Source organism: Nyctereutes procyonoides, unplaced genomic scaffold (genome assembly GCF_905146905.1).
Source record: "Nyctereutes procyonoides isolate TBG_1078 unplaced genomic scaffold, NYPRO_anot_genome, whole genome shotgun sequence".
Classification (NCBI taxonomy): Eukaryota; Metazoa; Chordata; class Mammalia; order Carnivora; family Canidae; genus Nyctereutes; species Nyctereutes procyonoides.
Window position 1 is genome coordinate 10,932,228 of NW_026575021.1, and position 27,347 is coordinate 10,959,574.

At 41.5% G+C, this 27,347-nt stretch overlaps 1 protein-coding gene across 1 annotated transcript; it reads right to left on the reverse strand.

Moving 5' to 3' along the window:
- Window positions 1-877: 877 nt before the first annotated feature.
- NIPAL1 (NIPA like domain containing 1) lies at window positions 878-26,013 on the reverse strand. Its single transcript, XM_055339405.1, has 6 exons — window positions 25,929-26,013; window positions 14,161-14,427; window positions 9,376-9,432; window positions 7,112-7,202; window positions 5,437-5,597; window positions 878-4,685 (listed from the first exon to the last, which is right to left on the reverse strand). Exons 1-6 carry the CDS (start codon window positions 25,972-25,974, stop codon window positions 4,066-4,068), a joined length of 1,242 nt encoding a protein of 413 aa, XP_055195380.1. The 5' UTR covers window positions 25,975-26,013; the 3' UTR covers window positions 878-4,065.
- Window positions 26,014-27,347: the final 1,334 nt, after the last annotated feature.

A 27,347-nucleotide genomic window follows, 5' to 3' on the forward strand; every position in this document is an offset into this window, starting at 1 on the left:
AAGCCTGCATTTTGGTCCTCATTCTGGCCCTAAGGAACTGTGTGATTTAAGGAATTGCGTGTTACTTCTTTATTTATACCATGGTGGGACAGAGGAAGAGGCCTTTTGTACCCCAGACCATTCATTTCCATAGAAACAACTGAGAGGTGTTCTTAAACATGAGCTCAAATCAAAATAGGGAAAATTGATAGTCATAGTGATGTGGTCAATACGTGAAGGTGGTTTTTATTTATTTTTTTTTATGTTTGAGTAAACTCTACCCCCAACCCAGGGTCCAAACTCACAGCACAGAGATCAAGAGTCACATGTTCTTGGGACTGAGCCAGCCACACGCCATCCCCTGGGGCGGGGGGGGGGGGGGGGGTGTCCCATTCCATAGGGCGGGGCTAGGAGGAAATTCACTGAGGGTTTGTAAATGTAAATTTTAAAGTAATGCAATGCTACCAAATATTTTTATAATGCCTTCTCCCTCTTCCTCTGCTTCTTCAATTTGCTGAGTTTGCAAATATGACTTTAATATAAATGCAATGGTGCCAAGTAGTTTTATAACGCTTTCTCCTTTTAAATTTCTGAACTGAGAGATTTCGTTATACTGACTGCTTTGAACACCTGTCTTGTTCAATATAATCATGTAAAGATAAGACCGTTTCTCCTACCTTTGGTTCAGGTGCCAAATCAATTATACAGGAAATGGTTTTGTGGAGAACCTTCCTCTAAAAGACAGATTTCAATTTCAAGGAAAATGACAGCAAAATTAACCTAAGTGCAGATTATTTTTTTAACCTCAAAACTTAAAAAGAATCTCAAATCCGAATGGGGATATTTTTGCCATTACATATACTTAACTTCAATAAATGAAACCTTGAACTCCAACAAGCATAATTAAACCACATTTTATTGCAAATAAAAATATACAGAAACATTTATTTAAAATTCATAAACTTTTAAAAATGAACAGTACGTATAAACATTTGAAAAATAGAAAATCGCAAGACTATAGAGTTTATTCAAAACAGTCAAGTGTTCTTAAGTACGTATCTTCTTCATATGTATTCCTACAAATCACGTTTCCACAAAGTTTTGTTAGAAGGTGACAATTGCATTTTCAGTTCAGTTTTATGGGCTGTAAGAAAAAATATTTTTGTTGGATTCATTTTGTTTTGGTGTTGAGACAGTTACAATGATGGAGTTCATATTCTCCTGGATTATTTAAAACAAGCTAATGTGACACGACTTAAGATGAAGACTGTATGAAAATTGGCAACTAACGGTGTTTATCTAGTAATAAGACTATAAGAATCAAAATGTTGATTCAAAGAGAACTAAATTCTATTAAGTGCCTCACACATCAAGCATGATACAGGATACCTTCCATGTATGTCACTAAGTACTCTTAAAGGTGTTAACTGCATGCTGCTAAATCTAAAGACTTTTAAGAACATTCTCTGCAATCTGAACTAAAAGTGACCATTGACCTAAGAATAAAATTATGACCATTGACCTAATGTTGAAAATTAAAATAAAACCATGATATTCGCAGAATTAGGGAACGCTTTCAATCTGGCTGTGTGAAGACAGCTTTGTAACCCCTAATAGCCCATATGCAGATATTCACATAATAAATCTTAAGATATCTATGTGAGACAAAGACGTATCTATGTGAGTCAAGACTAACATAGTCTGAAATACAGGGATCCAGCATTTTCTTCCTCCTTAGATCATATCTTCCTATTTGGGAAAAATTATTGTTTTATTTTTTATTATTATTATTTTTTTATTGTGAGTTTTAGATTTACGATAACACTTTGGCTTTTCAATGCATATACCCAGTAGGGATTTTTAGATTTTTAAAAATATTTCATTGTTTCTCTAACATGTTTCAACTTGTTAAATCTTTCTCAGCCTTTCTCCTGGGCATATATGTCAACACCGGTTCATTTTCCAATCCAGGATACACATGAGTTCTTGTGTTCCACGAACCTTTAGCCTGGGCTCAATATACCAAGGGCAAAGCTTTGTAATAGGTGACATTTAAGAAATACCTGACACTGGATCTCCCTGGAGTGGAGAACCACCACAGTCTCAGGTTGGATGCCATTAATTTCCTCACTATGAAAGTGTCCTGGAGGAATCAGTAGAAGTTTTCAATAGAAAAAAAAAAATCTTAAAAGAATTCCTATCATTTTTAAACACTACCTTTTCCAAAAACACTTTTCCTACAAACTTGAGTTCATAGCTTATATATCTGATATACAATTAAAGTGAAACGGCAATCAGCAGAGTAAACACGTACTTGACCTGAGGTATCAACCCATGTATCTTTCATGGATTATCAATTTTCAAAAATGAGAACGCACTGAAGTGCACTCAACACTGAGCTGTGCTGGAAGAGACGTTGACAGCCCTTTGCAACTTCACGGTCATCTCAGGACATCTCTGGGAACATCAGTCAGAGCTCAACAGAACTGGGAAATGCTAAAGTCAGTTTAACAGGATTCTTGATAATAGAATTTACTATTATTACCTAGATTACAAACAAGCAAAACTAATAACATCTGATACTGGAACAGAAACATTGAATCAACTTGAAGAGTTTTTTGTTTTTGTTTTTGCCTTAATGTTGTAACTTTTTGGCTAGGATTTTTGTTTTAGCAGAAATAAGTTTGGCCTGGAAATATGTAATTTCTTTCTCATGAAATCAGTGAGTGATAAGTGTCCACAAACATTAAAGCCCGCCAACAATGTTATTCCTGCTGCACTTGGAGATGGTAAAATTATATGTGAAAGGTATTTTCCTGTAGCATTCCCTGAGGCCTCAATATTTTGTATTCTAGGAAGTAAACGTTCCTTCTTATTCTCCCAAAATGCTTATCAATAAAACATATGGAGAATATAGTCAGGATGAAATTCAACAGAAAAAGACAATCTGCCACTTATTGTGGTAGGATATGTATAATTTTAAAAAGGTTAGTGACTAACTAGAATCTCCTTAATAAATGTGAAAAGTGCCAAATTTCAAGAGAACAATTATGATAACTCATTCAGGTTTTGGCAAAGATTTTTCTGTTTCCAAACAGTCTGTGAAAAACTTAACCCTTTGGGGATTAGACATTTGAGAAAAATTGAAGTGTACAATATAATCCTAAAGTAAATGTGCCAGTTATTTTTACAAAAGTCTCTCTGTCAACAGGAAAAATGGCCTTTGGGATAACAGAGAAAGGGACAAAGTGAATATAAGGAACTCCAAACATGAAATCACTTGGACTTCTCCAGAAACTCAATTTTGTCTTACATTGCTCAGGTTTGAGTTAAAAGAAGCCTTGAATGTAATCATTTGCCTTTGTTTTTGTGAAAACAACAAAAAACCCCACTGTGTTTCATTTAACTATTTCTCTCCCTCCTCCACTCTTCTCTTTTGAATTGGTAATAAACTTTTCTCACATGGCAATAAATTACAATTCATAAGTCCTTCATGGGCTGTGTGTCCTGCACATTCTAGCCCACCAAGGAGCAGATTTCCAAGGCAGGCCTATTTTTTTTTTTTTAATGCTCTACTCTTTAGCTATCTAGTTTAGAAAGAAGGACATTATAGAAGGTTGGGGGGGGAAGCATCAATAATCTTGCTTCTCAGTTTTAATAATTTGAGACGATGACTCATCGGAGAATGATGGTTGATGCTCTACTTATCAGCACACAGTTAAGTTTATCTATGAATTACTAAGAATAGCAGCCAAAGAAATGAAGAGCCACCTGGCAGAGGCTAAAATATTATGACCAGAAGAGATTACTCAGAGACTCATGTAACTCTTTAACTTCTTTTGTGCTTAGGGAATATTTCAGGTTTGTAGACATGCGAAACAGTAGAGGTCTTCTGGAGAAGGATCCAAACCTTGATTTTGAAATTTGATGGCCAAAAAGGAAGGCATTTTTGGGGGTAGGGGTGGGGGTTCACATCTAGATTATTAGTTAGAACTTTAAAAATGCCAGCTCTCCTAATATTTCTTCAAGAAATCAGATATTCCTTGTTCTCTCCAAGTATCTTATATTGGTTCAAATTCAAGGTTTCTAGAGACTTTGATCATCAGTCCTACTAAACAAGGTAATGTCATCACTGAATCCTAGGGTCGAACATTCTGTGTTCTCTAGTAAGACATATTTGTCTTCATTACCATTCAGAGAAAGGACTTCTTTCTGAGTAGTGGATGTCAGGTCACTCCAGGTAATGTCAGAGTGTTTAAAAGCATGTAGAAGGAAGATGCCATTGATAATGGTGAAGAATCCACTCAGGGTCCCGATGATATCTCCGGCTTTCATGCCATACCATTCTTGGAATAAGATGACGGAGCAAGTTACTACCATGGATGTGAAAAATACGTAATAAATGGGAGTCACGAGAGCTGTATTAAAGGTGTCCAGTGCCTTGTTGAGATAGTTAATCTGTGTCATCACTGAAAGCACAAGTACGGCCAGCAAAACAAAGACCAGAGGATGCTTGTAAATTGGCTTCCATTCCAATAGTTCCTTAATGGCAATTCCCAGGCCCTTGACAGAAGAAACTGAAAATGCTCCAATCAATGAACAGATTGAAATGTAGACCAATATATTGGTCTGTCCCTTCTTGGGAGCCACGATCAAAATCAGCACCAACGAGATCACAGTTATGATCACAGCAAAGGAAATAAATCCTGTTTGGAAGAGAAAAGAATTAGACTTCAGAAAATGCTAATAGGATCCTATCTTTGAGAAATCTTGTTAGTCATGAGTTTAGAAGCGTAGGTGTTTCAGGAAGGGAAGTGAGATTAAATTAGAACAACAAAAACAAAACATTTTACTGCATGGCTCTCTGTATTTTACAAGGACTTTTACAAACGTATCATTTGAATTTCACAGATAACACCATGGCAGGTATCATCCGAATGACTTTTTTTAAAGATTTTATTTATTTATTTATTTATTTATTTATTTATTTATTTATTTATTTATTTATGAGAGATCCAGAGAAAGAGAGAGAGGCAGAGGCACAGGCAGAGGGAGAAGCAGGCTTCCCATGAGGAACCTGATGTGGACCCCATCAGGTGGATCCCAGGACCCTGGGATCACCACCTGAGCCAAAGGCAGATGCTCAACCACTGAGCCACCCAGGTGTCCCTGAATGACTTTATTTTCAGTGGGGGAAAGTGGCCAAAGTTTGGGTTGGAGTACATGCTTTTGCCTCTCCTATTCCCATCTCCTTTTATTGTGTAGAGGACGCACATGGATGGAATGCTAAGTTGTGTGTCACCTTTACACAAGACTTGTAATCCAGTCAAACCTTACTGCATCTCACAACCCACAACAGGGCCTGAAGAGAGCCTTTTATAGTATTATTACAAATTCATTTGATGAGGAGAGAAAGTGAAATAGAATCAGAGTGTTTCTTTTGGTTGAATCACAGACCTGGGTCTCTCAATTTCATTTCCATTTCATGCAAAGAAGTGACTTCCTCTTCTTGTGGGGCATGGATAACCATCACAGTTGACCCCAATATACTTAGTATGCAGCCTATTTTCCCATGAATGTTCAAGTGCTCATTTAAAAAGTAGGAAGACAATATTGCACTGTTGGGAGAAGAAAAAAAAATCACTCATTTAATCAACATTGGATTCCATAGCAGCTCGGAAGTCACACTGTGGTACTGGCCACTCTACCCCAGTTGCCAATCAACTGATCAGAATATGCTCCAGGACGCCGAAAAACCTGATTAGTCTTAATACTCAGAGATGGTCAATCAAATCTGCTTAATTGCTTTTCTATCAAAAGAGTTTTAACAGACATTCTGTACCCATGGCATCTTCGCAAGAGAGGTCCCACTCAATTAACTTCCAGTTTCCCCATCTTCTCCCATAAACCCAAGCAAAATGGAAGATCTTTTACATTTTACTGGCACGACTGAGAATCTGTGTGCTCGTGAAAGCTTCAAAGGAAGATACATGTCTAAAGAAGAGTCACTCAGCTCAGGGCTGATCTTTAGCTAGTATGTAAGGCACTACCATGCAGGTTGTCAAAATATTGAAGTATTTCCTTACCAGCTGCTACTGCCCTGATCCCTACATTTATCCAATAGTCCCCACTACTGTGCCATGGCCCCAGGAAGTTCTGTTGGCAGCACCATGGACTCCAGACTATGCTATCCTGCTGTTCTTCCAAATAGATCTGCTGTGGCTCCTGCACACCAGCCTCCTTCCCTTGATGCCCTGGCACTCCCACCAGGGTATTACCTACACCAATGTGCACCTGAGACCGTGGTCCGTTACCTGGGACCTTCTTAGAGTCATCCTCATGTGGCCACTTGTGAGGACACTAGCCTTAGGCAAAACACTGCTATTACTAAGAGTTCTGGTTCCACGCATAGACAGGGTTCTGTCTGTCAGTGCTCTAGGTGTGCTGACTCATTTACTTCTCACAAGAGTCCTACAAAGAAGGTGAAGAGGGTTGGCCTGGTCATAGGCTTTCTACTACAGGTGGATAATGAATGAAGACAAAAGAGAAAAATACAACGAATAACACAGTCGCTCAGCTCTAAGCGTTCATGTGCCCATTGAACACATTCATTTGGGATCATAATAAAGACAACTAAAAAAAATGGGATCTGCACTCTATGAATATGAGAATTATTCCTGTTTCCAGGGCTAAAAGAAACGAAAAGGTCTCCAAACATAACTATCCAGCAAATAATGAAAGACTTTAAGTGAAAGTTGAAATTTAACCCAAACACTATGCTTTTCAAAGTCCTCTGATCACTATGGTCGTTAACCACTATGACGACAGAAAGGACTGAATGGACTGTGGTCATGTGTTCAGATGAGAGAGAGAGAGAAAAACCCACTAGACTTAGTTGAATAAACACAAACGTAACACATGATTACTTTATGTTAGCAGGAAGCCAGGCCCACTCTCACTGGTTTTCTAAATAACAATAACACAATTTATTCCCCGCTCCTACCGCTCTTTCTTGTGTCTTCTCAAATGAGTTGCATGATATTTTGAGATACGCTCAGCAACGTATTTCTTGTGGTTTAAATTCATCATGGCCCTGACGCCTCTGCAGAAGCCGAGCTCTTTTCTCACGTACCTTATGAGCACACTCAGAGCCCCCAGCGGGGTGACCAAGGTGGCAGGTGCAAAAGCATAAGCTGCAAAATTCACCGCCTCTCCGGCTCCCACTGGAAAGCAAGCCATGGTAGTCATGTGAGAGACGGACTTGTCAGGAGAGAAAAATGAATGATAGGCAAAGTGGTGGACTTCTGTCCCAGAGATACTGACGGGGCCACTAAAAGGAACCATTTGACGTTGTTTGTCATGGAGGGTGGGGGAGGATTGGCACTAAGGGATGTAGCTAAATGGTGATTACCTGGTGATAGGAACTCAGCTGATGCAAAAAGGGGTGACGGATGAATACACGCTGTAAGCGACTTGCAGTAGAGATTTTAGTTATGTCACAACCAAAACCGTATTTGGTCACTTCTACAGAATCTAATTAGAGGTAGTTTGGGCCTAAGCAAAGAACTATTCTATTTGCTCAAGCATACCTGCTGGCAAATTAGAATGCTTTGCACAGATCTACTGACCTGGCAGGGGATAGCGAGAAATGCCTACCACAGGCCCAGGCGGCCGGGCGTCTCTGAACTGTAGATGATCCAGAAGCACCTTAGTGTGCTTAGAAGTATCAAGGAGATCCAAAGGGCTGTTTTAAAGTCATAGGGATGAGCTCCTGCGATCTTTGTCTTTTCTGAGGAACTCTAGACTTTGGTGAGATGATTTCTAGAGGGAAACTCCAAGGACAGGACTCTTGTCTTGGAGCTAAATTATTCTTATGGGTCACAACTGTACATATGCCCACAGAATGTAGTATTTCATGAGGGCAACCTATGCCAAGAAGACACTAGCATTGTAGAGAGAGCTTCTGGGACAGATAAAAGACACCAGAATACTTTTTCTTTTTCCCTCTGGTTGCTATGCTCCCAGCCTTCCCTCTCCCCCGGCCAAATCTGCAGGAGTAGTCAGGTTTAGGGAAAATATCATGAAACAGATAGAAGCTTCCAGAACAGAACAATTGGGAGACTGCTCTTCTAAGAGGAGTCATGGCAAATTTTCTTCAAATATGAACCTATCTTGAATACTTGATAGTATTTATATTTTTATCTCTACAGACAGCTTTCCAGGAAAATATTAATTTCAGGATTGAAGTGCTGTATGTTTGTCACTAGGCAAAATCTCTAATGTCGTAGACTTCTGCTATTTCTCTCTTCAATACTAGCATGAACTTTGTACATGATGAGAATAAAACTGTAAATGTAGCCACATAACATTCTCCTTAGATCTTCATCCTATTGTGCGGGTAGAGGGTGGGGAGACACAAGAAGGAGAGAGAGAAAAGGAGAAAAAAAGAAATCATCCAAAATATCTATCGGGAATCTTCTCAGTACATTTCCTGTCAACTTTTATCCCGATGAAGTAAGAAAACAGAAAACACCTAAACAACTGAAAGGGCTATACAGGTTTAAATCTAAATATTTTTATTTATCATCTTTTTAGATTCTAACATTAAAGTCATCCAATTCTGTTGCATAAGAGGACCACACAAGTCCTGAACTGTGTCAGTTGGTGTGGGAATCAATGGGAGTCGGAAGGCTTCTTGCTGCAGAGGGAGTCGGCTAGTGGGTGGTGAGGTTAAACTATAGTTTATGAGCTCCTGTCTTTGGGATTTAAGAGAAATCAGGGGAGTTAGGGGAGGGACAGAAATCTGCAAAAGTGCCTGGGAGAGAGAGAACACTGTCTTCCCTTTGCACCCCATCTGAGCATTCGTAGAGTGGTCTCCATCCAACAGTCTCATGTAGTCCTCAGGGCAAGTCTGGGAGGAGGGAGTGCTGACAACCTTCATCTTCTCTCCATTTGTTCGGAGCTAAGCAGCCAGAGGGGACTTTAATATACCCATGTTTTGGTCCTGACCAGGAAAATGTACCCATTCCTCAGAAGACATGCAGCAAGAACAGTCACAGATTCGAATTAGGAGCAGGGAAATGTGGGAAGAAGGCATTTTCCTTAATTGCTCTGGGGAGGAAGACTGAAGGAGAAGTGGGTGATAAGATATTTTAAATGTTAACTTTTCCCCTTGCATTCCAAGGCAGTGTTGAGAACATGGAGATGCAGCGAGAAAAGAGGAGGAATTAATTCTAAAAATATATGACTTATTTTATATGTAAGATATTATGCCCACACAAAAATTTCTAGACTTTCATGCCATCCTTCCTAGGAAGATAATCAATCTTGAACAATCCAGGGTGATTTATGTATCAATTTTCCAAGCACACGCTATTCTCACCAGTAAGGACTTACTTGAGAGTAATCCTGCCCACCAGAGCCATTCCTTGAGGTAAGAATGTCCACCTTGTCCTAAGAAAATAATAAAAATTACAATTAAGTTCTAAACTGGAGGGAGAATGCTCGCAGAACTGATCGCTAGGAGAGGGCGTGGAATATGGTTGGAGAAGCCAAGACTTTAATGTGGAGCCACTTTCAGGCAGTCTTGAGCCTGAAAAGGCCCATCAGGTGACCCACCTCAGGACATCCACAGGCCCCATGTGACCATTGGGCTACTTACAACTAAGCACAGTTAACCAAAAATGAGAGAATTCCACACGTCCCCATATCTCATCTTCCCCCTTTAAAAACAGCCCCCCCCCCCCCCGCCATGGCAGACAGCCTCTCCTCTGCTGTCCTGCCCGCTGCTCCCTTGAGGTGTATTTAATAAACTTCTGTCTCCTTTGTTCAGCTTCAGGTGGATCCTTTCACCTCCCACACCATTGGCTTCCACCCTATCATTGCCCCACATCTGGGGGCCCCCATCTGATTGAGAGACACGCCATTCAGACCCCCACAGTAAGGCCAACTCAGTAAAGCTAGTCTTCAGCTTACTTACTTGGCCATTTCTAAAGATCTTGGACTGCTTTCTACAGAAAGTAAGTTTTTTCATTTGCAAGAAAATTTTATTTAATCACTAGGCTTACCGTATTTATGCCAGCCACAGGTGTGGACACAGAATATCATACTTTATTTCAGCTATGGTTAAAATTAAATACAGAAACCCATAAATTGTAAATTATATCGGTACCTAATGAGGACCTCAAAGGGAGGAAGAAGATAGTTGACATAAGAGCTCTTGAGATTTTGGATAGTCAACCGGAGAATAACAAGCTTTAGCCAGCTGGACTCTCCTTATTCCTTACCTTGGTTGGCATTATGAAATTGAGTTTCTCTCTAGTCCACTGACAAGGACAAAAAGGTTTCCTGAGGCATTTAAAGAGTTATCTTCTCTGGACTGTAATCTGTGACCTAAAGTCATTGTTATGTTTGCCATAGGAAATGGAATTTTCGCACCAATTTTAATACGCTTAATCCTATGTATTTGACCTCTCTGATTTTGTTATAATTAAACTAAACAGGATGTATTAGCGGTGAAGATTATCTTGCAAAGTGTTTATTTAGGATTTTCTTCTTACAGAATGTGCAAATGATTAAAATGGAGTTTGAGTATTACAATTTCACAATCTGTCTTTAAAAAACCTGATGTGGGATCCCTGGGTGGCGCAGCGGTTTAGCGCCTGCCTTTGGCCCAGGGTGCGATCCTGGAGACCCGGGATTGAGTCCCATGTTGGGCTCCCTGCCTGGAGTCTGCTTCTCCCTCTGCCTCTCTCTCTCTCTGTGTGACTATCATAAATAAAAAAATAAAAAATAAAAAACTTGATGTATCATAAATAGTTTCTCATGTCCTTAATGGTTGAATATTATTTCAAAATCTGGTATATCATTATTTAGTTAACCTGTGTGCAACTACACACATACACACACATGCACACTGAGTGTCTACATTTGTTCTCGTTATATAAAAACCTTAAATAAATATTCTGGTATGCAACTATAGGTGGCATCCTTGTTCACATCTTAAGATAAATTACCAGAAGTGGCATTATTAAGTTATAAGACATTGACATTTTTAAGCTTTACCATATTGCTCTTAGGAAAGTTTGTACCCATTTATACTGCCTTCAGCAATGTTTGGGAAGGCTAATTATTTCCCAAAGGCCCTTACCAATATAGAGCCTTTTAAAGAAAAAGCAAAACTTATGAAAATGGTAGGCCACAGGGGCGCCTGAGTGGCTGAGCTGGTTAAGCGTACAAGCATCTGACTCTTGATTTCAGCTGGGGTCATGATCTCAGGATCATGATCGGCTCTGTGCTGGGTGTGAAGCCTGCTTAAGATTCTCTCTCTCTCCCTCTGTCCCTGCCCTCACTTTCCCTAAAAAAAAAAGAAAAAGAAAAAAGGAAAAAAAGAAAAAAATAGTAGACAACATCCCCAGGAGCTCATTGTTATATGATAGTATGTCACAACATCCCCAGGAGCTCATTGTTATATGATAGTATGTCTTTTTGGTACTAGTAAAATAACAATTATTTATATATGTTTATTGGCCACCTGTATTTCTTATTTTGTGGGTTTCTTGTTTATGTATTTGCCTGTTTTATCTTAGGGTACTAATCTTTTTCTTATCAACTATGGTCACTCTTTATATGCTGTGCCGTGGGTCTTAATATCCTTTGTCATATATTTTGGAAACACCCCCCCATATATATCATATGTCATTTGCTTTTTGGTTTCAGTTAAGGTGTTTCCATGTAGGATTTTTTTTTAATCAATCCAGGTAGTCTCTTCCTTTATACAGAACAGATTCTTCCTTTATCTGAATGCTTAGAAAGACCTTCTTTTAGGTTTTTTGGGAAAAGTCATTTCATTTTAAGTTCCTGAATGGTAAGAAGTAGAACTCCTAACATTTTTTTCCTCTAATTTTTGCCAATTGTCTTAACACTTGTGATTGAATACTCCATCCTTTCTCCAGTGGATTGAAATGCCGCTTTCAAAAATTGCATATTAAATTGTTATATGTACTTGGCAATTGTCTTTCACTATTTTGTTTATCTTTTTTAGTGCCAGTACCAAACTGTTTCAATTAAGATAGCATTATAGTAAGTTTTATTTCTGATAGTGCAAATCTCCTCCAATAGAACTTTTATAAATTTGCAACTTGTAGTTATTTTTCCATGTGAACCTTTGAATAATACTTAGCTCTTTCATGATATTCTTGATAAGAATGAACAGAATCTCAGAGGAAAGAGTTCAGTTCCCCAGAAACAGTGAGAGCTTAACAAAGTAAACCTTTATCTGGAATACATATGCATTAAGGTGGGACTGTGGAAACAACGCATTGAAGATTTACAGTGACACCTGGAAGTTCCTTCTAATGTGCATATAAATACAATCATGGAAGATTTTTGTATTACCTGTTTCATGGCCTTAAGGATTTAACGAACCAAATGAAAACTGATGAATCTGTTCACATCCCATCCTTTCTATCTAGGTAAGATAAAATCTATTCTCATTTTCAAGGTGGAACTTTACACGTCCATACTTCTTAAGCCACGTTTAAAGAAATCATCTCTTAACTATTCTTGAATGTTTACCTTGATGCACAGAAAGTTTTTAAAAAATAGACACTGGGGGTGCTTGGGTGGCTCAGTGGTTGAGCATCTGCCTTTGGCTCCGGTCATGATCCTGGGATCCTGGGATCGAGTACTGCATGGGACGGCGGGGCGGGGGGGGGGGGGGCGGTGGGGGGGACTGCTTCTCCCTCTGCCGGTGTCTCTGCCTCTCTCTGTGTCTCTCATGAATAAATAAATAAAATCTTTTAAAAAAATAGACACAGTAAGGACTTTTGTTTACATGGTCATGCACTGATGCTTAGATGTTCTAATATCTAATATGGCCACAGTGGTCTTGATAGCCAAAGTCATTTTTTTCCCACCTTAGGAATCCACACCGAAACAACCCTATCGAGAGATGTCAAGCTACTGTGTGTGTGAATTCTGTTTCGTTTCACACCTGGATGCTGGATATCTATCTTGGATTGTATATTGTGTTTGTGTATTTATGCTATGATTCATTGTAACTTCTCATGTTTCATGTTATACAATTGATTTGCATTGAACATAAGCTGTAAATAAAAAGAAATGTCTGAAAGAGAAAAAAATACAGGAGGGTAGCCCTCATGTTAAGTATTCTCATGAACAAAAAATAAAAAAGGGAGATAAGGAAACTTTTAGAGGTTATATGTGTTTATTATCTTGATTATGGTGATGGTATCATAGGTATGTTCTTATGTCCAAGCTCCTCAAATCGTATATGTTAAACATGTGAAGTATTTATGACTATACATTAATAAAATGGGAAAAAAAGAATGAGTAGAAATTTATGGCTAATGAAAGGGAGTCAAGCTGAGTTACTCAGCAGCAGGTGAAATGTCACTATAAATAGCAACCTAATTCTATTGCTATCCATTTATTGATTTAACAAATATTTATTGGGTCCCATGGAGAAGGTTCTTGCTCTTGTGCATCTACTATCAATAAACAAATAATAAATGTACAGTGACAGGTTATTTCGGGTACCATGAAGGAAACCCCTAGAGCCATGATAGAGAGTAATGGGGATGGTGGTGAGGGGCACCTCCCCAGAGAGGAAGACCAGCGAAGGTGATGATACCTAAGCTGAAGTCTGAAGGATGAGTTAGCCAAAGGAAGGCAGGGAGAAGAGAGTTCCAGGCAAAGGGAAAGGACCTTGAGGCGACAAAGAACTCAGTCTACTCCAGGAACCACAGAAAAGGAGGTGACAGGGAGGGTAGCAGAGGACACAGCTGGAGAGGTTGCAAGGGCCATGCTGCACAGACTGTTGAAGGCTGTTAAGGTTTTATTCTGAGTGCAAAGAAAAGCCACCGACGTTTTAAGCAGGAAGGCAGCGTCTGGCCTTGAACACTGAAAACTGCACGCAAAAGCTCTGAAAGAAGAACTCATACCACACTCTAAACCTCTGGAAACAGGAACTTCAGTTTCACCCGAAAGGAGCCCCAGCTGGCTCAATCCTGGAAGCTGCAGGGCAGATTTGCTAAGCACAGAGACAGGCCTGAGAGAGAGACAGTAAAGCATTATTATGGTAGCACTGAGGTCTCACAACAGGATTATTTGTGCAGTTGCTGCCGAGCTCTGACTTGGCTAGTTGCATCCGTTTCTTACCGGCTCTGGTAACGCCCTTCTTGGCCAGTTGCAAGAGGCCCTTCTTTTTCAGTATGAAGCTGGAGCCAATAAAAATACTGGAACTTACTGCCAGCCCCAGGCCTACATACAGACTGTACTTGTTTTCTACTTTTGCAGAAATGCCCAAGTTGCTTATGCTGGAGTTCAGGTCCTCGTAGAGGATGGGAGAATCCACCGGCTGTGACACATTGGTGATCTCACACCAGGCCTGGGAGGAGTTGGGGCAGACCAGAGACAGCACGTAGCCTGGGAAAAAGGGAAAGAAGGAAACATCAACAAACACAAAAAAAAGATACACTGAATGTACTCCTTTTCTGCAAGAAAGAAACCTGAGTGGACAGTACTGACACCGCTTAACCACGTGGAGGAAAGTTCTCAGCCAGCAGTTCACACGCCTGTGGACACATCCAGTTTGGCTCACACAGGTTCTTAAAAGTGTTTGAGAAATTGTTCAGTTGTCATCATTTCAAAATGAGAGATTTCACCTGAAAGTCTCCCTTCCTCTTATAAATTGGAGAATCTGGCCTTACTTGCTTGACCCTTTGTTCCAGCAAAACAGCAACGTATGAGAATAGCAAGAGTAGCATGTAGCTGTCTACACCTGAAGTGGGCTCAGCTAATTCATCACGGCCCCCGAGACCCACCTCCGGCCTTCACATGATCAGCACAGCTCCAGGAAAGTAGTGTTCGTGATGCCTGAGTGTAGGGCCAGGCACGGGAATCCACCGGTGGGCATGTAACAGAAGATTTAGCTAACCCATCTGGTGGGGTGATAGTGCATTTCAGAAGATGTGTTTAAAAGGGGGTTTGGGGGGGAAAAAGTGGGTTTGGTTTCCATACCACTTTCCCTGAAAAGAATGATTTTTTTTAGCTTTCCTAATCTGCCTTCTCCTAAACAAAATAAAATCCAGCAAAAAAAAAAAAAAAAAGGAATTAAACATCGGTAGGCTTTTCTTAGACTAAGACTCAAATAAACATATAAATCTGCTGAACCAGACCCATTATTATAAAGGCCTTGGAATTTTACATCTAAACCCCTAAAACGCAAAATGAACCCACTGTAGACAATATAAGGAACTTTTAAATCTGTTCTCCACTTGAAAAGGTAGCTGTCAACAAGGTGATATTGTGACTAGATTTTCTGACCCTCTTCTCACCATTTTTTTTATCCCTTTTATTTTTTAAAGTTTTGTTTAAATTCAATTAATTAACATATAGTGTATCATGGGTTCTGGAGATAGAGTTTAGTGATGCATCAGTTGCATATAACACCCCGTGCTCATTTCATCGAGTGCCCTCCTTAAAGCCCATCACCCAATTACTCCATCCCTCCCTCTACCTCCCCTCCAGCAACCCCCAGTTTGTTTCCTATAGCTAAGAGTCTCTTATGGTTTGTCTCTCTCTCTGGTTTTGTCTTATTTCATTTTTCCCTCCCTTCCCCTATGATCCTTTGTTTTGTTTCTTAAACTCCACATATGAGTGAGATCATATGATAATTGTCTTTCTCTGACTTATTTCACTTAGCAAATACTTTCTAGTTCTATTCATGTTGTTGCCAATGGTAAGATTTCATTCTTCTTAGTGGCTAATATTCCTTTGTATATATATAGACACCACATCTTTTTTACCCATTCATCTGTTGATGGACATCTGGGGTCCTTCCATAGTCTGGCTACTGTGGACACTGCTGCTATGAACATTGGGGTGCAGGTGACCCTTCAGATCACTACATTTGTATCATTTAGATAAATACCTAGTAGTGCAATTGCTAGGTCATAGGGTATTTATTTTTAACTCTTTGGGGGAATGGCCATACTGTTTTCCACAGTGGCTGCACCAGTTTGTATTCCCACCAATAGTGTAAGAGGGTTCCCCTTTCTTTGCATCCTCTCCAACATTTGTTGCTTCCTGACTTGCTAATTTTAGCCATTCTCACTGGTGTGAGGTGGTATCTCATTCTGGTTTTGATCTATATTTCCCTGATGCTGAGCATATTTTCATGTATCTGTTGGCCATTTGTATGTCTTCTTTGGAGAAGTGTCTATTCATGTCTTCTGTCCATTTCTTGACTGGATTATTTGTTTTTGGGGGGTTGAGCTTGATAAGTGCTTTATAGATCTGGATACTGACCCTTTATCTGATAAGACATTTGCAAATGTCTTCTTCTATTCTGTAGGTTTTCTTTTGGCTTTATCAAGTGTTTCCTTTGAAGGAAGCTTTTACTTATTTTACAGAGAGAGAAAGAGCATGAGTGGGAGGGGCAGAGGGAGAGGAAGAGAGACTCTCAAGCAGACTCTGAGCTCAGCATGAAGCCCAACACAAGGCTCAATCTCATGATCCTGAGATCATGACCTGAGCCAAAATCGATTGTTGGATGCTCAACCAACTGCACTACCTGGGGGTCCCATTATTTTATTTCAAGTATAATTAACATACAGTGTTACATTAATTCATTTTTTCTTTTTCTTTTTAGTTTTGTTTTTTCCTTGAAAAAGCACATTTTCCCATTCTGAATTATTCTAAACAAAAAAGGCAAAGAAAAATGAATCAACTCCAATTTTAGAATGCAATGAAAAAAATAGTTTTACACCTCAAAAATCTTAAGAAGGCATATGATCAACAAAAGATAGTTTGATCAAATGATATCTTAGGGACAAAGTTTTGGTAACTGGACCTATGCCTCCCTGGCAAAATATTATGCAGTTATCTGAATTTACCACTTACAAAGTTAAGAAACAATGATAAAGTTCAGGTCCCTAAAAAGGTAAAATAATTGAATTCAAGCTTTTCATGATTATTATTTCACTTATTTCAATTAGTTGAAAATGAATCAACTTTGTTTCAAAGGTACAGAATAAACTCTAAGTCAAAACTTCTAAATATTCCAAGGAGAATTATGTGACTTTAGGGATATTCAGTAACATTGAGGGATCTCCAGGCATGTTGTTTTAATAAGAATTGCTGCAGGGGATCCTGGGTGGCTCAGCAGTTTGGCGCCTGCCTTTGGCCCAGGGTGTGATCCTGGAGTCCCGGGATCGAGTCCCACGTCAGGCTCCCGGCACGGAGCCTGCTTCTCCCTCCTCCTGTGTCTCTGCCTCTTTCTCTCTCTCTATCACAAATAAAAATAAATAAATAAATCTTTAAAAAAAATAAGAATTGCTGCAAATTTTCAAATAAGCCAGCCCTTAGCAATCGTGTTCCCTTAGCCCAGCTTATCTAAACCCAAGAATGGATTTTCATAGTAAGAATTTCCATTACATTCATTCCTGAGAAAACATCTGACTTGACCTGCTAGTGAATTCTATGACTGCACTGGTGTTACTTATTATGTATTTAACATAACCATTCCAAAACTCCATCTCTGAAAACAGTGTGGGCAGGTCTCATTCCAGTGGAACAATATTCTTTCTAAGCTGTTGACATAGCAAACTATTTCCAACCTTTTAGGGGGTGTGGGGGCAGAGGGTGATAAGGGAAAGCAAATAATCTTTGTTGGATTTTGCAAGTTCCTATTGCAAATAGTAGCTATTAATGCTGCAAGTTTTATGGCTGGAAAAATAATAAAAATTGTATAGAGTTTTTGACCTTAGAACTTAAATTGTTTTATGTTCTGGGTGACTGTTGAGGAGTGGTGCTACAGCAGATGTGACTGAAGGAGGGAGTGGGGGAGACAAGGATGGGTTGGGCCTGTGGAATGGGAGGCCAGGTACAAACCGATGGGTGAAGTAGAATGTGTGCACAGGGTTTCAGAGGAATCAGGAGATAGTGGAGTTGGCTTCTTAAGATTCTAGTAAGCAAAGTTATTATCCAGGGAGTTTAAACTTTATTCAACATAGAGAAAATCTATTACATTCATTATATATATATTTTTACATTCATTATATTTTATTTTAATAGACACTATAATAGCCCTCCAAGTGGCTGTCCCAACTTATACTCCTGCCACCAGGGAGCAAGTAAGACTTCTTTGGTATAGTTATTATTAGTTTTTCTAAATATTGAGTAATTAATATTTAGGAAGTATGTGTCAGTTATAAAGAAACATAATTCAATATACACCAATGTGTCAACCACCTAACTTAAGAAATAAAATATTACCTTTCAGAAGTGATAACTATCCTGATTTCCTGCATAAGATCCCTTTTCTTAAAAAAAAATTATTTCCCTTTTACGGCTATATCTTTAAATAATTGTTTAGTTTTGCTCCTGCACTTTATAAAATGTAAATTATACAGTATGTATTCTTTGGGGGGGGGGCTTGCTTGTTTTTGAGATTTATCACTATTGATGCATGTGGCTGTAGGATTTGTTTTTGCCCACTGTTCTACAGAGCTCCACTGGATGATGATCTCACAACTGATTTTCCTATTTTACGATTGGTGGACATCTGAGTAATGTACGTTTTTATTCTCACAAGGAGTACTGCTAACATTCTTCGTTATGATGAAACACATGCACTAATGATACATGACAGTTTTTGACTCCATAAAAACAGTAGCTTCGTTTGAACTTAATACATATCGTCCATATAAAAGGCCTTGCCTCACCTTGAGCTCTGTTACTATCTATAATCATGGACAAGTTGAATATTTCTTCTTGATTTCAGTTTCCTCATCTCTGAAATAAGGGAATGTAACTCAGTGATTCCATAGATGCCTTCTATAATTCTGTGATTTGATCATGTGCTATCTCTGTTCCCAGAGTAATTTACTTACAATCCCAGTGGCTCATAAATGTTGCTGATACACCAGATTTAAACTCATGGGCACTTGTAGTTGAAAGACGTTTTAAAGAAACTGATGCCAAGATATTAAGTGACATGCCTAAGCCCTTATAATTGTCAAAATCACAGCCAAGCAGCAACCCAATTCCCAGGCCAGTATTCTTTTTATTTCAGAAAGGTAAAAACATAAAGTACAAATAAAATCAGTTAAAAGTTATTACTAATGTTTATACAAAGATGAAATACTTTGAATAATTTTTTTCAAGTACGATTTGCCTATATAGAGAGAATAATAATTTTTTTCAGTTTATTACATACGGTAGGAAAGCCGACTCCTAAGAAGTCAATGATGGCACAAACCTGCATTTTTAATCACTGCAAGATATTTCCAGTTTGAGGAAACCATTGTCTCATCATCTATTTTATGTGTTTGTTTAATTTGTTATTCAGCAAATAGTTACTCCCTTACCCCTCCTGTGGAATAGAGCTTCCCTAAGGAGCTGCTGCCCCTTCAGCCCGAGCTCCAGAATGAAACACATGGAGCAGATCCAAGCTCACCCCACACGAAGGAGCCCGATGCAGAGACACCCAGGTGAACCCAGGCTAGATCATTAAACCACCAGCTGACCTACAGACACATAGGCAAGAATATATGATTGTTGTTTTCAGCTACTGAGTTGGGGCCTGTGTATTACGGAGCCATAGCTGACTGACACACCTGCCTATTCCTATTAGCATAGAAAAAAAAAATGAATGACTCTCTTTACATCTCCTGAAATGTATTCTCCAAACATCAGCCAGTGTGAATCAGATTATGTCACTCCTCTGCTTAGTTTCTTTTCATTGCAATGATAAGAAAATCTAAACTAATCCTGGCCTCTTTAAAAGCTTTCCATGAAAAATAAATAAATAAATAAAAGCTTTCCATGCACTGACGCTTGCTCACCTCTGACATCATATTGATACCTCTTTCTCACTCATTCTCTGAAATAACATTAGCTGTCTTCTTACTCACTGGTTCAACCATTATTGAGTATGTACTGTCTGGCATTTTCTAGAAACTGAGAATACAATGGTAAATAAAATAGAATTCCTGCTCTCATATTTATTCTAATGAGGGGAACAAAATAAACAAGTGAACTAATAACTATATAAAACGTTTGAGTGCCATGGAAAGCAGTAAAAGTAGCATAAAAGATTTTTTTTATTTTAAGACTTATTTACTTATTTATGATAGACAGAGAAAGAGAGAGAGAGAGAGGCAGAGAACAGGAGGAGGGAGAAGGAGGCTCCATGCCGGGAGCCCGACGTGGGACTCAATCCCAGGACTCAAGGATCGCGCCCTGGGCCAAAGGCAGGCGCTAAACCACTGAGCCACCCAGGGATCCCCCTTTTTTTAAATTAAGTGGACAAACTCAGTGCTATGTGTAAATGCAAACACCTTAAGGCAGGAATGTGCTTGAGGCTGACTGGGGTGATAGCCTGAGATGAGGTCAAAGTATAACAGGAGGTAAGATCAGGTGAAATGAATCTTTAGATTAGTAGGTCTAATCTTGTCATTTCTCCCTCTAAAATTCTACAGTGGCTTCCCTTCTCATTTAGGAAAAATCTAAAATCCCCACCACAATCAAAAAGGGCCTACAGAATCCTGCCTCCAGGTATCTCTCTAACCACATTCCCTACAATTGTGGGTTTTTCTTTTTTTAATTTGCCCTGTTCCTTTCATAGGCCAAATTCCTTCTCACCTCAAAGCCTTGGTTGTTGCAGGCAGAGCTAACCCCTCCTCATTGAGTCTCTATTTATTTATTTTTAAAGATTTTACTTATTTAAGAGAGAGAGAGAGAGCGCGCGTGTGCGTGAGCCAGAGAGCACAAGCAGGAGGAACAGCAGAGGGAGAGGGAAAGGAGACTCCCCACTGAGCAGGGAACCCAAAGTGGGGCTCGATCCCAGGACCCTAGGATCATGACCTGAACTAAAGGCAGATGCTTAACATACTGAGCCACCCAGGTGTCCCATGAGTCTCACTTTAAAATGTCACTTCCTGAGGCACCTGGGTGGCTCAGTTGGCTAAACAACCGACTGTTGATTTTAGCTCAGGTCATGATCTCAGGGTCCTAGTATTGAGCCCCCTGTCAGGCTCCACACTCAAAGCGGAGTCTGCTTGAGGATTCTCTCTCTCCTTCTCCCGTTGCCTCTCCCTGCCCCCACTTGCACTCTCTCTCAAACAAATAAATCTTAAAAAATAAATAAACAAGGTCTTACCACTATCAGCATGTTTGGAAGCCAAGTATTCTAGGACTACTGACCATCAGACTTCCTACATAAACTGCTGCTCTTTTCATACTTTACAACCTGAATATCACTAAAGTTATTCAATTGTTAAAGATAAAATAGATAAGAAATTTTAAAACTCAACACCTGCAAAACAAATAATCCAGTTAAAAACAGGCAGAAGACATGAGCAGACATTTCTCTGAAGAGGACATCGAGATCATCAGCAGACACATGAAAAGATGTTCATTATCACTTATCAGGGAAATGCAAATCAAAACTACGAGATAACACACCAGTCAGAATGGCTGAAATTAACAATGTAAGAAACAACAGGTGTTGGCCAGGATGTGGAGAAAGGGGAACCCTCTTGCACTGTTGGTGGGAATGCAAACTGGTGCAGCCACTGCGGAACACAGTACGGAAGTTCCTCAAAATGTAAAAAATAGAGCTACCCTACAATCCAGAATATAAATACACTAATTCAAAGGGATACGGACACCCCTATATTTATAGCAGCATTATTTACAATAGCCAAATTATGGAAGCAGCACGAGTGTCCACTGACTGATGAATGGATAGAAAAGGAGCATATATAGATATTATATATATACGTATGGTATATATGTGTGTGTGTGTGTGTGTGTATGGGATATTACTCAGCCGTAACAAAGAATGCAATCTTGCCATTTCCAATGACATAGATGGATCTAGAGAGCATAATGCTAAGCAAAATAAGTCAGTTGCAGAAAGGCAAATAGCATATGGTTTCACTCATATGTAGAATTTAAGCAACAAAACAAACAAGCAAAGGAGGGTAAAAAGAGAAAGAGAGATACACCAAGAAACAGACTTTTGGAGTGCCTGGGCCGGGGGGCTCAGTCGGTTAAGCATCTCTCTGGCTCAGGTCACGATCATGGGGTTGTGGGATCGAGCCCCCTTGTGGGGCTTCTCACTCAGTGAGGATCTGCTTCTACCTCTCCCTCTGCTCCCTCCACCCCCCACTCATGCTTTCTCTCTCTTTCTTTCAAATAAATTAAGAAATCTTAAAAGAGAGAGAGAGAGAGAGAAACAGACTCTTAACTATATAGAGAACAAACTGATGGTTATCAGAGTAGGGAGGAACATGGGTGACATAGGGGATGAGATTAAAGAGCACTGGGTGATGTATGGACGTGCTGAATCACTATACTGTACACCTGAAATTAATATGACACTGTATGCTAACTAACCAGAATAAAAATAATAAATTTAAAAAATTATGTACAGTTCATATTAAATATTAGACTAAACTACTTTTAGCATACCGGTTTTTGAACAACCTTTAGTGGAGAATTCTAACTACCCTTAACTCTTCAGCACTTAGGAAATCTATGGACAGTTGGAAAAGCAACTGGTAAAAATCTGGAGGATTTTTTTTTTTTTTAGTGCAATAGATAAGCAGCCATATATCATGCATAAAAATGAAGTTTTTCCTGATAATACAAGTTGTGTTCATTTGATGGAATTTTGAGAAATGTTTATGACACAGATGTTTTTAAGAGTAAAATCTCAGAATCATTAAAATGAATACTCCTGCATACAGGAAAGCCAGAGAATGGGGATGGGCACCTGCTGAAAAACAAGTAATTTTGTCTCTGGTTTGATCACAAATTATGAAACATTATTCCATTTTTTGGGCCTTGGTTTTTCTGTAAAAAGGAGATAATGACTACCTAATAAAACTCACAGAATTTAATTATGTGTGACGGTAAGCTTTTACATTTTTATGCGAACCCATTTTGAAAATTTAAGATTATATACACGAGTATGGGACATATCATAATCAGTACAAGAGAGATACAGCCAATTCTCAAAGAATGAAGTTCCTCAATTTCTTCCTCCCAAAACCATGACAGGCTGGATCCACTCTAAAAACCATCTATGTCATTTTTTGCTCTTCTGGCTGGGCTGCACCCTGGAAAAGTGGTCCCCATGGTCAAAGAAAGCTTTGAAAACCAGTGATTGGATCCCTCCCCACTGCCACTTTATTCTCCCTACTGCCACACCAGGTGAGAATTCTCAAGCAGATGCACTGGGATATATGGTTTGTCCTCCTTACAGCCTAGTCTTCCCGTCCCTCATTTCCTTCATAACCCCGTACAGTCCCCATGCACATGATCTTCATGCAGTAGGTACCTCATGGGTGATGGGTGTATTTCTTACATCGTATTTTCATGGTGTCATAGTTTCATATTAATAAGCCTCTACTGGCTGTTGGATCAAAATGAGATTTGTGAAATATGTGACATAATATCAAAAACCTAAATGAAAAAAACCTTCTATATGTGTTACATTTTTTTTCTTTTTTATAGAAAATTTTGGATTAGGTCTTTTGAAGCATCTATGGTTTTAAGACTGAAAACCAAAGGATGGGGTTAACTTTGTCTTTATGGAAGCCCAACTGGAATGCTCTGTTCTTAGATTTCATGATGGACTCCTTGCCATCTGGATATCAGCTCAAACATAACTTTTTCTAAGGGATCTTTCCCTGAGTACCCAATCCAAACAACCTCAACTCTCTCAATACACTATCCATGACACTTACCACTCTTGTAATATCCTTTTTTATTCATTCGTTGGTTGCATATTACCTGCCTTCTACACAGTAAGCTGCATGGGAAGCTTACTAGAGCCTAGGCCTAGACTATCTCTCTCTCTCTTTTTTTTTTTTTACGATAGTCCTACAGAGAGAGAGAGAGAGAGAGAGAGAGAGAGGCAGAGACACAGGCAGAGGGAGAAGCAGGCTCCATGCACCGGGAGCCCGACGTGGGACTCGATCCCGGGTCTCCAGGATCGCGCCCTGGGCCAAAGGCAGGTGCCAAACCGCTGCACCACCCAGGGATCCCAGGCCTAGACTATCTTGAGGATCCCTCCACAGCCGCACGCTCGTCAGTGCCTGGCACATAGACTCCTGTCATCTGAACAAACGAATAAATGAAAAAATCGAGGCTTTACTCCACGTCAGGCTCTGAACTATGTGCTTCATGTCATTTGACAACTGTACAAATTACTCCCGTATCTCGATGAAGGCCCAAGGTTAAGTCATAGCTGAGAAGATCGATGCCAAAGCCTAATCTCTTCCCACTGTTGATAAGGACTCTCGTCTTTCCCACACAATTAATTATAATTAATCACAGGTATTAAGCACTGAGCCTATCTTGTTGGAACTAAATGCATTGAGTAAAGCAGGAAAAACACTGAAGTTGGAATAAGCGAGTGAATTGTAATTCACAAACCCTCCTTACTGACAGATCCCTGGGTAAACAGGGTGGACGGCTACCACAGTCTGACTTGCTGCTTTAGGAATTATTTAGACAAAGGTCATGCAACCTATCTAGGAAATAATTCCAGATCCAGCCGCTTTAGTAACCAGTTCCCAAACCTCAGCTTTTGAGCGGCACCTGAATTGTCCAGGCATTTTCTCCTTGCGTCCCCCCCACCCCCACCACCCCCCCTTGCTGCCAAAGTTTTGACTAGGTCACTGCCACCCTGCCCCCCAACTCTCTGGCCTCCTTTTTTTTTAGGCATCAAAGAACAATTGGGGCAGCCCGGGTGGCCCAGCGGTCTAGCGCCGCCTGCAGTCCAGGGCGTGACCCCGGAGACCCGGAATCGAGTCCCGCCTGGTGCTCCCTGCGTGGAGCCTGCTTCTCCCTCTGCCTGGGTCTCTACCTCTCTCTCTCTATGTCTCTTATGAACAAATAAATAAAATCTTTTTTTTTTTTAAAAAAGAACAATCTGGGGAAGCCCAAGAAGGGAGGAAACCCGGGAAGTTGCCAGCATTCTCGCCACGCCCCTCACCCCTCCCGCTCCTGGTCCTGCACTAGGTAAATCTGAGATCCAGCCCCCGCCCGGGCTCGGCGAAAACTGTCACCTCGGCTGAGACACACCCTTCCTGGCTCCCCGGGAGGGGTTCCCGCCCCTGCTCCTTCTGGCCCCCGCGCGCCTGCTGCCCTGGGACTCCAGAAAGTCCGCCTGGGCTGTAAACACCTGGCGCAGGGCAGGTGGCCTCGCCCAGCGAGTTCTCAGGACCCGGCCGGGGCCGCGCGGGCAGGAACGGAGCTGCCCTCCCCCGAACCGTCCTCCTCCCCCGTCCCCCATCCCCCGTCCTCCTCCCCCGTCCCCCATCCCCCGAACCCCTCCCCCGTCCTGCTCCGCCGTCCCCCGTCCCCATTCCCCGTCCCCATCCCCCCGCCGCTAGGTCCCTCGCCCTAAGGAGCCAAGAAGTGACCCCGCGGCGAGTCAGACGCGAGGCCAGCAGGGCCGCAAAAGTTTGCGTCTGGAGGCGCAGGAGGGATGCGGGTCCCACGCCGCCCCCCCCCCGGGGACCATTCCCCCCACCCCACCCCGGGGCTCGCGCGCTGCCGGCCGGTGACTTCTCGCCGCGGGAGGCGGGGGGCGGGGGGCGGGGGGCCGGAGCCAGCGTCCTTGGCAGGCGTGTCTCGGGGATCCGCCTCAGCACCCTGAAGTCTCCCCGTCTGACACTCAGCACGCTGTCATTTAGAAGGGTCCACCCCCCGGGCCAGAGCGGGAGCCGCGGAAGTCAGTCTTGTCCGCGCAGGGCACCTGCGTGTGGGCACCGCCGGGTGATGCGCTACGAGTCGGGGGAGTCGGGGGAGTCGTTCCCTTCCCTGCAGGTACCGGGACGCCCCCCCCCGGGCTCATCGCCACCCAGATGCAGGCTCCCCGGGCTCGGGGCAGGGCAGACACTCACCCTCTCGGCAGGGCTCTCCAGGCGGCAGCCTCACCTGTCCCCCCATGGCCCCCGGTCGGGGCTTCTCCCAGCCAGCGCTCCCTCCTCCTCCGCCTCCTCCGCCTCCTCCGCCTCCTCCTCCCGGGGCTGCTCGGCCCGCGGCCCCGCGAGGGGGCGGAGCTGCAGGGGCCCCGCCTGGGGCGCGCTGGCCCCGCCCCCGGGCAGCCTCAGCCAATGGGGTGTGGCCTCCGCGCTAGCCCCGCCCCCGAGGCCGAGGCTGGGAGGTGGGGCCGGGCTCCGGGGCGGGGCTGCAGGGCTGCGGGGGCGGGGCCGGCGGGAGACGCGCTGGGGCCGCGGAGGTCCTGGGGCCAACTCTCCCGCCCTCTAGGGCGGCCCCGGCTGGGCCCCGCCCCCTTTCTAGCTTCTCCCGCGGTCCAAAAAAGTTTTGCCGAGGCCCTGCTGCGGACGTTAGGGACGTGGCTGGCCTTTGGCTTTTGCTCTGGGTACCATGCTAAAATTGATTATCATTATTTTTGACAGATTTTGCACGCCTGGTGCAATCAGATTCTCCCCGCGATCCCTCAGCTTCAAACTCCTCGTCCCCCAACACCTCCCCCCACTCCCTTTTTTGAAGTCATGCAGTTATTTGCAATAAATCCTGAAGCAGAGGCAATGCTCAAGTTCAAACGGCTTATTCCCACAAAGCAGTAATAGCTCACATTTCTGGTATTCTTGCCTTGCCATGCATACGTAGGCACTTTGTATTAACCCTAAATCTCACAATCTAGTCTATAAATGGCTACTTTTTGCAGATGAGGGATCAGAGGCAAAGGGAAGGTTAAGTAACTTAACCAACTAGTTAGTTTAAGCAGTAGGTCCTTATGCAAAGCGAAATGGGTATCATTCCTGCTAAAACCTTCCTGGCAGGAAGGAGGTGCCTCTGTGCTCTGGGACTTCAACAAAGGAGAAAAAAGTCTCTCCTCGGCTCACCTTGCCTTTGCTCTAGGTATAAACAGTGCTATTAACTTTATTACCTAAGAGTTTCATAGCAGCGGCCTCAATCTTGCTTTTCTTGTTCCTAGGCTGATGAACGAAGAGTTAAGAACAGTCAGTTCAACAAAACAAGGCACACGCTTTTGCATGTGGATGGCTTGATGGGGAAGAAATAGCATAGGGAGAATGGGTGAAAGTTGGAAGGGAGGGAGATTTATGCCAAATTTGGATAATAAGCCTTAAAACTTGGATTTCTATTTAAACGTTTTGTTTGAACATCAAGCTTGAAAATTTTGCCTTTATTAAAAATGATTGTTGATGATAGTAAATGTGATCTAAAATATTATTTATGATTTAGCAGCGATAGAGCATTTATGTGAGCAAGCACTATTCTAAGCACTTATAAATATTTGCTTTTTGAATCATCATTATGGATTGATACAATAC